Source organism: Rhea pennata, chromosome 3 (assembly GCF_028389875.1).
Source record: "Rhea pennata isolate bPtePen1 chromosome 3, bPtePen1.pri, whole genome shotgun sequence".
Lineage (NCBI taxonomy): Eukaryota > Metazoa > Chordata > Aves > Rheiformes > Rheidae > Rhea > Rhea pennata.
In genome coordinates, this window is record NC_084665.1 from 37,872,830 (window position 1) to 37,884,865 (window position 12,036).

At 39.9% G+C, this 12,036-nt stretch overlaps 1 protein-coding gene across 5 annotated transcripts in view; it reads left to right on the forward strand.

The window, feature by feature from the left end:
* RMDN2 (regulator of microtubule dynamics 2) overlaps window positions 1-5,910 on the forward strand; it is a 49,658-nt gene extending 43,748 nt beyond the window's left edge. For 2 of the 5 annotated variants that reach the window (XR_009957894.1, XR_009957895.1), the window contains exons 11-12: window positions 4,563-4,721; window positions 5,213-5,910. Coding sequence is in view for 1 of the 5 variants with exons in the window: in XM_062572060.1 (XP_062428044.1) it covers window positions 5,213-5,266 (54 nt within the window). In the remaining 4 variants the exon portion in view is untranslated. Of the gene's footprint in view, window positions 1-4,562; window positions 4,722-5,212 lie in introns of those variants that run through there. The other 3 variants (XR_009957896.1, XM_062572060.1, XM_062572061.1) reach the window with 3 other exon arrangements.
* The last annotated feature ends 6,126 nt before the right edge of the window (window positions 5,911-12,036 follow it).

Consider the following 12,036-nt stretch of genomic DNA (forward strand, 5'->3'; position numbering starts at 1 on the left):
TATGTACATTTGTTCTCAAAATGTCAAACAAAAATCCATAATGTTTCAATTACAAAATAATGAGATTATTCAGATTGGTATTCATTTTTTTCAGGTCTAGGCTATTGTTTTCCTGGTAATACTGTTTGTGAAGCTCAACAAGAATTTCCTAATAGCTACTACCAACCCCAAATTAAAATATCTTTTGAATATACTGTTTGTCAAAAGATCATTTGCTGCTTAAAAAAAAGAAACAACTCTAATAACTATTGCTTTAGTTAGTGATTCTGTTTACATGGAATATAAGCCCTTATAAGTTTAGGGAATGGACCTTCTGAAAACCCATATTAAAGGGATCAATTTTCAAACTGTAAAACGCTGCTAAAATGAAACATTTGTAAAAGAGCTGCTAAAAGAATTTGAGAGCTCCTATTCTTTACGTTATTTAACTCTTCATAGCGTACGGTCTGTTTTTCTCTCTCTTACTGATCGCACTGCTTTACAGTCTGTATATTTTTGAAGTTCTTGCCAGAAGGTTTGTTTGCGCGGTCTTTTTCCCCTCCAAAAAAAAAAAAAAAAAAAAAAAAAAAAAAGATTTTAAAAAACGATGAAGAGTTTGGCGGTGCAGTAATTTCACTCATATGAATAAAGTCGCTCCTAAATACTGAGCTTAGTGTTTCCGATGAAATGCCCTAGTTACAGAGTACTTCTGGCAACGTCCTGTCAAAGGGAGCGCAGATTCAGCGTCGCTGTCAGCGCGGTAAGACGTACGTCCTCGCTGGCACGCCGAGGATGGGGGGAAGGCAGGAGAGGTGTTCACGGAGCTGGCAGCACAGTTCAGGGTGAAGAGGTTTGCAGTTAGTATCATCCTTTTTTTTTTTTTTTTTTTTTTTTTTTTTTTTTTTAATAAGGGTGGCTGAGGGAAATGAAGCTTTGGGGAGTTTGAAATCCAGGCGCCTCAGAGGCAGCGTACAGAGCGAAGGGGAGCCTGAGCAGGCACCTTCCTGAAGAGGCTGTAACGGGGCACGAACACGGGCAGCCCGTTCGGCGGGCGCTGGGCAGGCGGAGGGGCGGGAGCTGCAGAAGAGGGGCGGGTGGCTCCCACCCCAGCAGCTCCCTGGTGGGTGCGATGGTGAAAGGAGACTAGATCGTCCGTGAGCCTCGGCGTTTTAGGTTAAAGGATTATCTGCTGGGGTATAGAAATTTTACAGAAATATTAATCGTTCTAAGTTGGGTTCAGCTGTTTTGTAACTTTTCAACAGCAATCCTAGAACTACTTGAAATATCAGTTCACAGTCATTTTGATAGGAAAGGGTATCTTTCCCATTATTTGAAGTATAATCAGAACATGTTGAACTATTGTCATATTCCATGTATTTTAAAGCTCTGTTTGCCGTGATCCTAAAAGCCTAGAGAAGTCATCTTTCATCTCCAGAGGAAGATACTGAAAATATGAAAGAATATAAAAAGCCCTAACTTGTGACATGCAGCAGTCATACAGAAAGTTGCAAGTTGGTGATTGCAATGGTTTATTGAAGTATCTGAGGGGAAAAACAGTATTACACAACTGAGCATAAATTAATGCCTACTGCAGTCACACCATGCATGAAAAGTTGTCGCAAAACTGCGACTGGATAGCATATAACTTTCTATAACTATTTATTTTGTCTGTAAGTGCTGTTACTCCTTGTGCACGCCTGGGAGCCTCTGATGTTGCAGTCCGGGGTTTCTTCTGGAGCTGCGAAGGAGCGGTACAGCTGTACCCGAAAGCCGGGCTGGCTCCTGCGCGGCAGAGCGCGGCCCCGGACCACCCTGGCAGCGCCGCGCGCTGAACGTACCGTGCAGCCCCGCTGCCGGCGCTGCGGTCGTACGGGATGCACGTCAGCTTGGAATTTGGCACCGGCTGCGCACAGCTATGTTATAGTTGGCGGCTGTAACCGTTTAGGCTGCGGTCGTGGGGGTGTATCAATTCTCTGTTGACAGTTGGGACTTTGTCAACAAGTGCACACATATGCGATGCCTGGGTTGAGCGTTTAGTGCATAAGGAAGCAATTAACTGAGAGGGAAGGCAAAATCATTATCTTTTTGCCTCAGTTGTAATTGCCATATAATTTTTACATGCACATTTATATGACTGTATGTCTGTGTGTGTGTATGTAGAAATAAAATTTATTAACATAAATTAGCTGTACAAATGTGGACAGCATGCATTTAAGCCAACATTCCCTTCTTCCCACCAACTCTCTCTTCCGTCTTGCTCTCATTCTCAACTCCCTCTCTTCCCCGGTTCAGTCCCTGGCCTCCCTGGTCTTTCTTTCCTGTGCATAGCCCCTGCGAATGATGAAATAAAAAAGAAAAGCAAGTAAATAGGAGGAGGGAGAAATACAGTCACTGACTCTGTAATTCTGAATGCCCTTTGTGTGATGGTTTGCAGAACATTTTGAACTCATATTCAACTCTGAAAGTGATATGAGAAGTGCTTAATAAATGTAAGCCTTGACAGTAGAAAGTCAAGGTTGAAAATGGCTGGGTATTCAATGAGAGCTAAACTCAGCCTCCGGGTGAACAACTGGGACTATGGTAGATGTATTGCATTCTTCATCTGACTTGCACATCATCCTCTCCCTGTCCCACTCTAGAAGGTCATCAAAGCCTGCCCATCATAAAAAGAAAAAAAAAAAAGAAGAAGAAAAAAGCCAACTTTCGTGTTTGATTCTAGAAAGCTAGAGATCCAGAAATCAAAGTGTAGTCCGGATGCAGGGCTTGACCTTGTGTTGCTATTAACAGTCAAGGTTTGGGCAGCAATGAAGTTTTCATCCTTCAGACTGGAGAATGGCACAGTTAACAATCTTGGGGCTTTTGTCTTCTTTTAGTGTAACGCAACTCTCTGGAAGGACACTATCTGAGGGAGACATAATAGTTCCCTTCCCAGACCATTCTCAGCTTTTCTTTTAATTTTTACTGATTCTTTTATATGTTTTTGCCTGCTGCATTTTTGCTATGGTACGGAAGCTGCTAGCTCAATTAGCACAGCCCATTAAATACACAATAATTCACGACAATAATTCCTGCTTTTACTAAGTCTTACTTAAAACTGGCAACTCAGAGGTAGAAAACTCTGCATGCTGTTTCTAGTTTCTCCTTTAGCTAGTTCTTAGAACAATTATGTTTTTGTTTCATTCTTTTTCCTAAACCCAGAGGAAGATTCAAGAAAGATTGCCCAATGCTTTGGGGACTTTGCAGCTCCCTAGAGCTCATTGCCCAACGTAATCATTTGCTTCTAAGGAAAAAGATAATTGTGCAGAACTATTTGGAGATATATTTTTAAAAAGCTGTATTGTGCAAAGTGAGTAAAGACCTCTCTGAACCCGTGCTGACTGCAATTCATAGAGGTATGACAAAACCTGCGTCTTTATTATTTTTGGCTCAGAAATACATGAAAAGAGCAGGACCAGATAGAACCAGATAAAACTTTTTCACTTTCTTAACAGCATGGGAACAGTATCTGGCCTGTTAATTTTATGTTTAATGGAATTTAGAAATCGTTTTCATCGACAGCATTTGGTACAGAATTTTCCGTGAGTTAATCAACATATTGATGCCAAGTTTGTGGGTTTTCTGGTTTTTATTGAAAGGCATGGGCTGGTGCTCCAAGCAGCCCACAGTGACGTGGAATTTAAGGGGTGCTGAATTCAGTGTGACATTTCCTTCTGGTAGAGTGTTTTGGCAGGAGCTTACTTGCTTTACAACGTGTGCATTTTAAAGGCCTCTGATAAATGATTAGGCAGATAGTTTAGCCTATTGTTGCCAGTGGGAGCAAGGCAGCGACTCCAAGAGAAGTGTCCAGCTAATGTATTAATGCCTTAATGCAGAGCAGTAATATAATGTAGTTTGACGTATCTGGCATATGGTTTCTCTCATCTCAATATTCTCCTCTATTCTTCTATGACATTATAGACAACTAACCAAAATAAAGAGAAGCAGGAATTTCTTCACCCGTAAAATATATTTTAAAATGTCCTGTATTTTGTTCCAGCTCTTTGGTTGATTGTACAGTGAAGTGATCCTGAAATTCAATGGTTACTTCACTGTCTGTCTGTAGTATTTTCTTTCAAAATTGCCTGTTATTTTATCTGGGAAAGAAATACTGATCTCTGTCAACAGAAATACTTGCACAAAATTTGTGATGTGCATATGCCTTAGTATCATTAAGTACGTGTGGGTGCAAGTTCTGGTTGTCTGGACCCTTAGCAGTCTGCAGGTATGAGGTGCTGACTTTTTAGAAATGCTGTTTTAAGCTAAGTTCCATTTTGCAAGCTAGAAGTTTTGCAGCAGCAAGTAAAGGGAGTGGATTATATCCAGGAGACATTACAAAAATAAGTACAGAAGTAGGATTTTTGTACTGTGGTTACATGCTCATACACACGTACCCCTTCCCTAGTAGTTTATATGGAGCAGCTAAGATGTATGTTGTTGGATACCATTGGAAGAGTTGTACGAGCTGGGTTTTGCTTTCAGGAATAGCTCTGTGCCAACTGTGCACTTACCCATCGGCCTAAAGGAGTCTTTCGCTTCTCCCCTAGGTGATGTGGTATAACATTGGCTCTGGGCATAGCAGATCGCTTGCCTCTTGCTCCCACCCTGGCTGCTCTCTGCTGTGAGCCCGGTAGTGTAGGCAGAGCCCACGCACTGCCGTATGGAAGATACCAAGGATGTAGTCATTCCATAGTGGGATGTTGTAGGTAGGTCGGGCCGTGTGCACTGAAAACACAATCTCGTGTGTGTCATTAATTACATTTCCCGATGTTTTCTTGTTAATTGGATAATAAATTATTAGGAAACATCACAGAAACATCCATGGAAAGCCTGCACACAATTGGGTTGCGAGCTTACATAAAATATAAGGCAAGGCAGGACGTTACGCGGAGTACACCAGTGAAAGGCATGACCTAAGCTGAAGGGCTTACTGCTCTGCTGAGAAGGCTATTTGTGACTAACATTTTAAGTGCTTTAACAGAGCTGTATAAGGAGGGCTGCCATCTGGCTCTTGTTTTCACTTCATACTTTATTTTTGCGATCACTGATAAATTAACTTACTATGCAGTCTTGTACATTGTGTGGCTATTACAGTTGTATGTTATGTCTGTTGTTAGTGAAGAGATGCGGATAGGCACGTATTAGGCAAATCAAGGGATTTATCCTAAGTTTATGTATGATGATCTGTCTCTTTCAGGATAAAGAGGCCCAGAAAGACTTAGAGGCTTTACTTCTCACACTGAAGCTGTGACACTGTGCACTTTTAACTCTTCACGCTGTGATAAAATTGCAGAATCAAAATGAGAATCTGTAGTCACAGGAAACTGCAGGTCAATTCCAGCTAAGCCGATGGGAAACCTGTCCTTGATTTCAGTGAGTTTGGATCATGGCCTAGGATATGAAAATGATGCATTAATTTCTTTGAATATTTATAATTCTTGTATTTAATTTTAGATTTTTGGCACTGTGAGTTCGATTCTGTGAACATGAAGTCCACTGCTGGCAATGGACATACTGGGGGTTAGAGTGCAAATTGCATAAATCTTACGATTTGAAAGGTTAACCAACTAAACTGCGATGCCAGCATAGAACTGCATGTAGCAAAAACAAAAAAAATAATTTTTATTTCTATAGTAAATTATATTTGTATCAACTGATCTGCACAGATGTATGCAAAGGGAAATCATGAATGTTTTGTTTACACATTTACTCTTAAAAAATCAGAATCTTGTTGAAATTAAAGAAGAAGCTGTTGCCTTCACAAAGCTCTTTTTACTTTAAATCTACTGTTGGTTTTACATGGAAATATGAAAACTTTATAAATTAAATACTGAAGTTATATTTTATGTTATTTGTAACCTCAACAAGTAAAATATTAAAAATAAGACCAATAATACAAAGTGTTTTGGACAAGTCTGTTATAGTTGTGATTTTTAATGGATTTTTTATGAGACCTCCATGAAGTTTGTGAATCCTGGCTATTTCCCTTTGAACAATTGCCTCTGTAGTGGTATTATTGCCTCTTCTGAGGATTTTTATCCAGCAAGTGATTATCTTTAACCTTTTACATCTTCTCTTTAACATGACCTGACATAAAAATAGAATAATTAAAGATCTACCACTCCTGTCTGTGGGTATAGGGCAGCAATGTTTTCAATAAAACGTAACAGGCAGAGAGAGAATTTTGTTCACTAATGGACTGATCCAGAATTTAACAAAGTCTGTAGAAAAACAAAGGCCAGTTTTCATTGGCTTTTAAAGCAGGGTCTTTATCTCAACGTACAGAGTGTGTCCAGAAGTAAGCATTCCTGCTAAAGGAAATGGAGCAAATAAAGTTGGATAAGTACAGCAGCACACTCCTTCTGCTAGCTGGATGCGTAAGATAAAGTGGACCGATTTATGGCTAAGACACGGAGGACTCCTACGGCACCAGTGTGTTGAACTGATGACCGGACCTTTAACTTAGGACGAAGGCGGGACCGTGACATAAGCTTACAGGCAAGTAGGAACTGCAGTGACCTGAATGAAGATTGAAAAGTTGGGCAGATATGAGGGAATATGTAGGCATATGACTCAAACATCTCCTGGTCCGTAGGAGTGAGCTTTGACAACTGACAACAGAAGGCAATAGGTGCGGAAGACTAAAAGAAGACAAATGTAGTACTTGAATTCAACCTAAATCCATGACTGCTTACGAAGTCATTTCTCAAGCTTTTCATAAAAAAGGGCTCTGTTTTCCAAACATTTTTTTATAACATGTTTTTAGAAATACCGCATTACTATGGAATATTTCTGACCAAACTCTGAAAGTTCAGAACATTGGTTGTGAATTTTCACTGTCATCTTCATGTCTTTCATTCTACTGAAGGTCTCCACAAATTGCAATAAGCATTTTAATTGCTTTCACTGGTCTTTCTGATGTAAAATATTTTGTATACTTATTTTTCAATCCCAGAGTTCTTTTCCACATGACATCTCATGGAAAAGAAGAAATATAATATCAAATAAATCGTACCAAATAATTCCTTCTGTGAAAGAATAACTGGCTGGTGAACAGAAGAGAAGCTGCAAAGGTGACATGTCTCGATTTTGGTAAGGGGCTTTTGATAAAGGCAGCTTTTGGACATGGTTGTAGCGAAAGTAGGCCAGCACAGTCTGATTGAATCTGCCACAGTGACTTGTGCTGTAGGTAATTCAGTGTCATCTAGGAGGATGTAACAAGTAGGGCTCTACCTAGATCCCTTTGACTCTATTCGGTATACTTTATAAATTATCTTGAATTATGCAATATGCTTCATTCCCCCCCCCAAAAAAAAATTAACTGATAAAGATTGAAAGTGCATTGGAGGAATAGATTAGAACTAGAAAGTAATTAAATTAATTGGAGAAATTGTGAGGTAAGTAGAATTCATTTCATTGAGGGCAAATTAGTAAATATTTCGTACAAGTACTAACAGATAGAGGATGGAGGACAACATGGTAGTTTTGATAATTCTGTGGAAAAGGACCTGGAGATTCCAGTGAATGACAAGGTAACCATGGGTCAATAATGTCATGTTTTTATGAAAAAAAAAAAATACTAGAGTGAATAAATAAGAGTTCCCATGAAACACATGTGGAATAACATTTTTCTCTAATTTGGCCCCATAAGCTCTAGTTAGGTCTGAGCTGGAATACTATATCCAGTTCTGGGCATCACACTTCAAGAAGGCTGGGGCCTAATTGGAAAAAGTCCAGTGGAGAGAGACAAGAAAGATGAGAGTAAAAAAATGAAAGAATTTACTTTGTTTAGTCTGCAGGAGTGAAGACCAAAAGAGTATTCACATCCATAAAAAAAAAGCTACTGCAGAGAGGATAGTACGACTCCCTCCCCCCGAAAACCCTGTTCTCCAAATTCCCTGTTCATAAGATGAGAAGTAGCTGACTACCTTTAGATTAGACATTAGGGGGAAAAATCTTGGTGGTAACTTTGCAACACCCTGCAATCCATTTCTTGAGAACTTTATAAAATTATTTACAAAAGTTTTTAAGGAAAAGTTAAACACGGATGACTTTAAACATTGGTGACATTTGAGGCACAGCTCGTCTTCTGGCAAGGGTGGGCCAGATGACTTAAGATCTTGGTTTAGCTCCGTTGGTTAGAGCGTGGTGCTAAGGTCATGGGTTCAGTCCCCGTATGGGCTCCACTGAGAGTTGGACTAGATGATCTCCAGAGTCCCTTCCAACCTTACCATTCTATGATCTCTTCTGGCCTTGCCGTCTCTGGGCAGTATAGGCTCCTGTGAGCCATGGGCACTCCTCCTCCTCCTCCGTTTCGGCAGTCAGTGGGATTGCATCTGCACTCGCTGGCTCTGAATTTGGGGCCCAGCCTACCTGGTGAGTTTTTACTGTGAAATATTTACCATCATGTCTCAAGACTTGAGTTTAAAGGTGCATATTATGACTGCCATCAAAGGTTTTTGCACCTGTGGTTTTAAACCACATGTGCTTATTATCTAAATTCTGATTTTACAAAATGAAATTACTGATCTTTTTTTATTGTTTTATGAACTAAAGCTGTTCTGCTGTTTTAATTTTTGCTCATTACTATTCTGTGTGTAGAATCTCAAAATAACATCTGGGAAATAAAAGGCTGGTGTTAATCATTTGTTCCAAGTTGTCTTTCATCATTTGCAAAAATATCTCTAACATGGGTAAGAAACTTGTTTTCTACAGGTAAAATATTTTGTGCCTGTTTTTATTTTTTTACTGGTAACCATACATGAGTGGTCTCAACTCTTTGTGTTTTCTAGTTCATTAATCTGATTGCTTTTAAAACTGAAGCGTTTTCCCCCAATTTGTTCTCTAATTGCTCCTGCAGAAAAGCTTTTACATTTCATTCCAGCCCTAGGCTCTCTGTTCCCTGTGACACATCAGCTGGAGAAGCAGCAAGCGTAGTTCCGGAGGGCCATATGTTTTCCTTTTTGTTTAAAATATCTACAAGCAGACATTCCCTTCCGTAGCTTTGTCTCCTTGGAGGAGCTGCAAGTTGACTGCATTAACCCCCCGAGGGCCTAGGAGTGGTGTGAAGAGCTTGGGCTCGAGGTAAATGAAGCCGTGGTGTCGTGGCAGTGTTGCCCTTGGTCTCTTAAACCTCTTCCACTCTTGCGTGTCTTGTTTGGTCTCTGCTTCCGTACTTCCATTGCACATTCCCTGGGAAAGTCTTTGACTCTTTACATGTCTGCAAAAGGTGCGTTCAAGGGGCCTCGATCCAATATTAGGATTCTTTTGCTTCATTGCAGTTAAAACTACTAGCTCTGCATACTGCTTAATGCCTTTCTAAATAACTGGTATTGCTTTTCATTCTTGAGGTGGAAATAATGATCTTAGTGGATCCTGATCCGTTTGGAATTGCCTCCGTGCAACAGTAGGTGCACCTCTAGCACTCACAAAGTTTTATTTTTATAGTAGTTAGTGCATCATGGAAAAAGTTACAATGATACAGTCTCATACCTACTTTGTTTAAATTACTGTCTTTCCTTTTGCAGAGTCTTGGAGTGATTTACTCATTTTTAGGTAGTAATATCAATACACCGACTGCTGGAATGAACTAGGAAGCTGTCCAACAGCAATGCGTAGCTGACAATTTAGGAAGGAAAGTGGCAATTCCTCTATCCAGTTAAAATAAAACTAAAATTCCTGCCCCTCCCCCAAGCTATTATTGTATTATTGTAGCCTGAATAAAATTAAAAAAAAAAGATAGAGAAGTGTCTACCAGAGATACACTATGTCCATGTCAACCTGAGCATATGTATTTCTCTGGATCTAGGTATCTTTCTTTTGGTTATTCTACCAACCATCAATAACTGAACATCTCCCATGTGAAGTACCTATAGCTGTAGACAGGTTCTATAGATTCCAGCAAAGTCTATGGACTGCTGGAGTATGGTTAAGTGGTGTTTTATTTCAGTGGGTGCAGTAGTCATGGTGAATGCATTACACTTGTTCCAAGGCAGAAAATCCTGCAGTAATGAGACAATTGAAATTGCATTGCAGCATTCATCCAATGCAAACTCCGAAGGAGTACCTCTGGCAGAAGGACCAACATTACTCCTTGCAGCTCCTGATTTTTCTTTTGTTCATAAGGTTATATTCATATTTACTAGTACTTTTCCTTCTTACAGATTCTCCCAAGTTCTTTGGAGAAGAAACAAATCAAACTGTCTTGACAGTACAAATGGAAGTAAGCTTTCCTGGCCCCATTATGTTTGTGTAACTCATGCATGAGTGACACTGGTAAATGAAGCACTAGAACTAAGAATGTGAAGCTTTTTTTTCTTTTGAGGAAATATTTTACTGCATCTCTTAAAATAAACAGTCATTTTAGAAGTGTATGTAGGGACCATGTCCAGTATGCACTTGAATATGTATGTTCTGGGCTCTATGCCTGGTTGTGCTACTGATCCATGATGTGACTTTGGGTAAGTCATTTGTCCAAGTTACTCATGCAAACGCCCATTTATCCATTCTTCATTTGTTATGTTTATTGAGATTCTCATCTGTTTTGGATTGCCTACTGTATGAGCCAAATAAATAGACATACAATACCAACTGGGAACTATTGTAATATAAATATATACTAAGGATATCAGGCATGAATATGGACGCACTTTTTAACCTACAAAGCATATATGAATTAAGTTCAAGTTTTTAGTTCTTGGATAAAAATATTCAACATGACTAATGCCCATGTGGTAGAAATACATATATCCTGTTCAGAAGTGGCAAATCAACAAAGTGGGTTCAGTAAGTTACTTGTGTTTTTCCAATATTGGAAGAGGAGGATCATTTATGAAGGAATGACAAGTCATTTATAAAGCTGCTGATTGTGGCTTTCATTAAGAATGTATAGTTTTCAGAATACTAGACCTTATATAGTGCAGTATAAAGTCATATATGAAGTTTTAAAGCAGTAATAAGGATAAAATTTTCAAAACAACAACAAAAAAGCTGTTATAGCAACATTGTTGAAGGACAGCAAGGAGTTCATATGAAAGCACTGTTATAGTGGGCATTGGTTTTGATACCACCAACTTTGGACTCAGCAGAACACGTGGGCTTTGGCATTTGCAAACAGCAGAGTATTGCTGGTGGATCCCTAGACTCAAAGTATCAGTTGACACTGGGACAAAAGATGAACTTTGAGGGTGTACATCTACAACTGCATGATATCTTCTTAGTTCTGTGTTTGTCTTACTAAAGAATAGTTTCACTTGATTTGTCCCTCAGCAATCTGCCTGTGAAGTTTTAGTGGCACTGGAGAATGTGGCAGAACTGCTCCTGGATGTCAGTGGGACCCAGGCTTTGTGCTAAGGCTTCATGACATTTTTTAAAAGTACCCACTTGACCTTGTCTGATACTTACTTTTTTACAGTCTGACACTATTCTGCTTGCTACAACGGCACCCCTACAGGCTCTTCTATGGCCATTCCTGAGTGACCAAAGGTGCCGATTCATGCAATGAAAAGGTGGATCTTTTCAGCTGCCCTGGCAGAAGTTCAGAGCAATAGTTTAGGAAAATACCCAAACAACAAGACCTACACGGTCACTTGAGAAATGCTTTTAATTAGCTGTCCAGCAGACATGATGTCTTTAGAGGGCATTAGTTTGTTCTTTAGGGGGAACCTTTATGAACATACAGTCTAACCTGTCACTTGCCACCGGGTTTTTCTCCAATCACACCAACCATCTACATTATAATACTTAATCCTTCACCATGACCCAACCATCTGAAAAACGGGGATGATGGTGCTCTTTCCACTCGCTTGGGATGGTTTGAAGCGATACACGTCAGGCAGTGAGGCACAATTCTCCCGAGCAGGTACCATTGCACTGCTTGAACAGCCCATCTGCCGGCTGCCAAAGCTCATAGGAATAGCCACGTTCCCCGCCTGGAGTTGCAGGAAGGAGAAGGCCAACTTAGGATTTTTCAGGAGCTGGCAGTGCACTCAGCCAAGCATCAGTCAATTGGGGAACATGCAC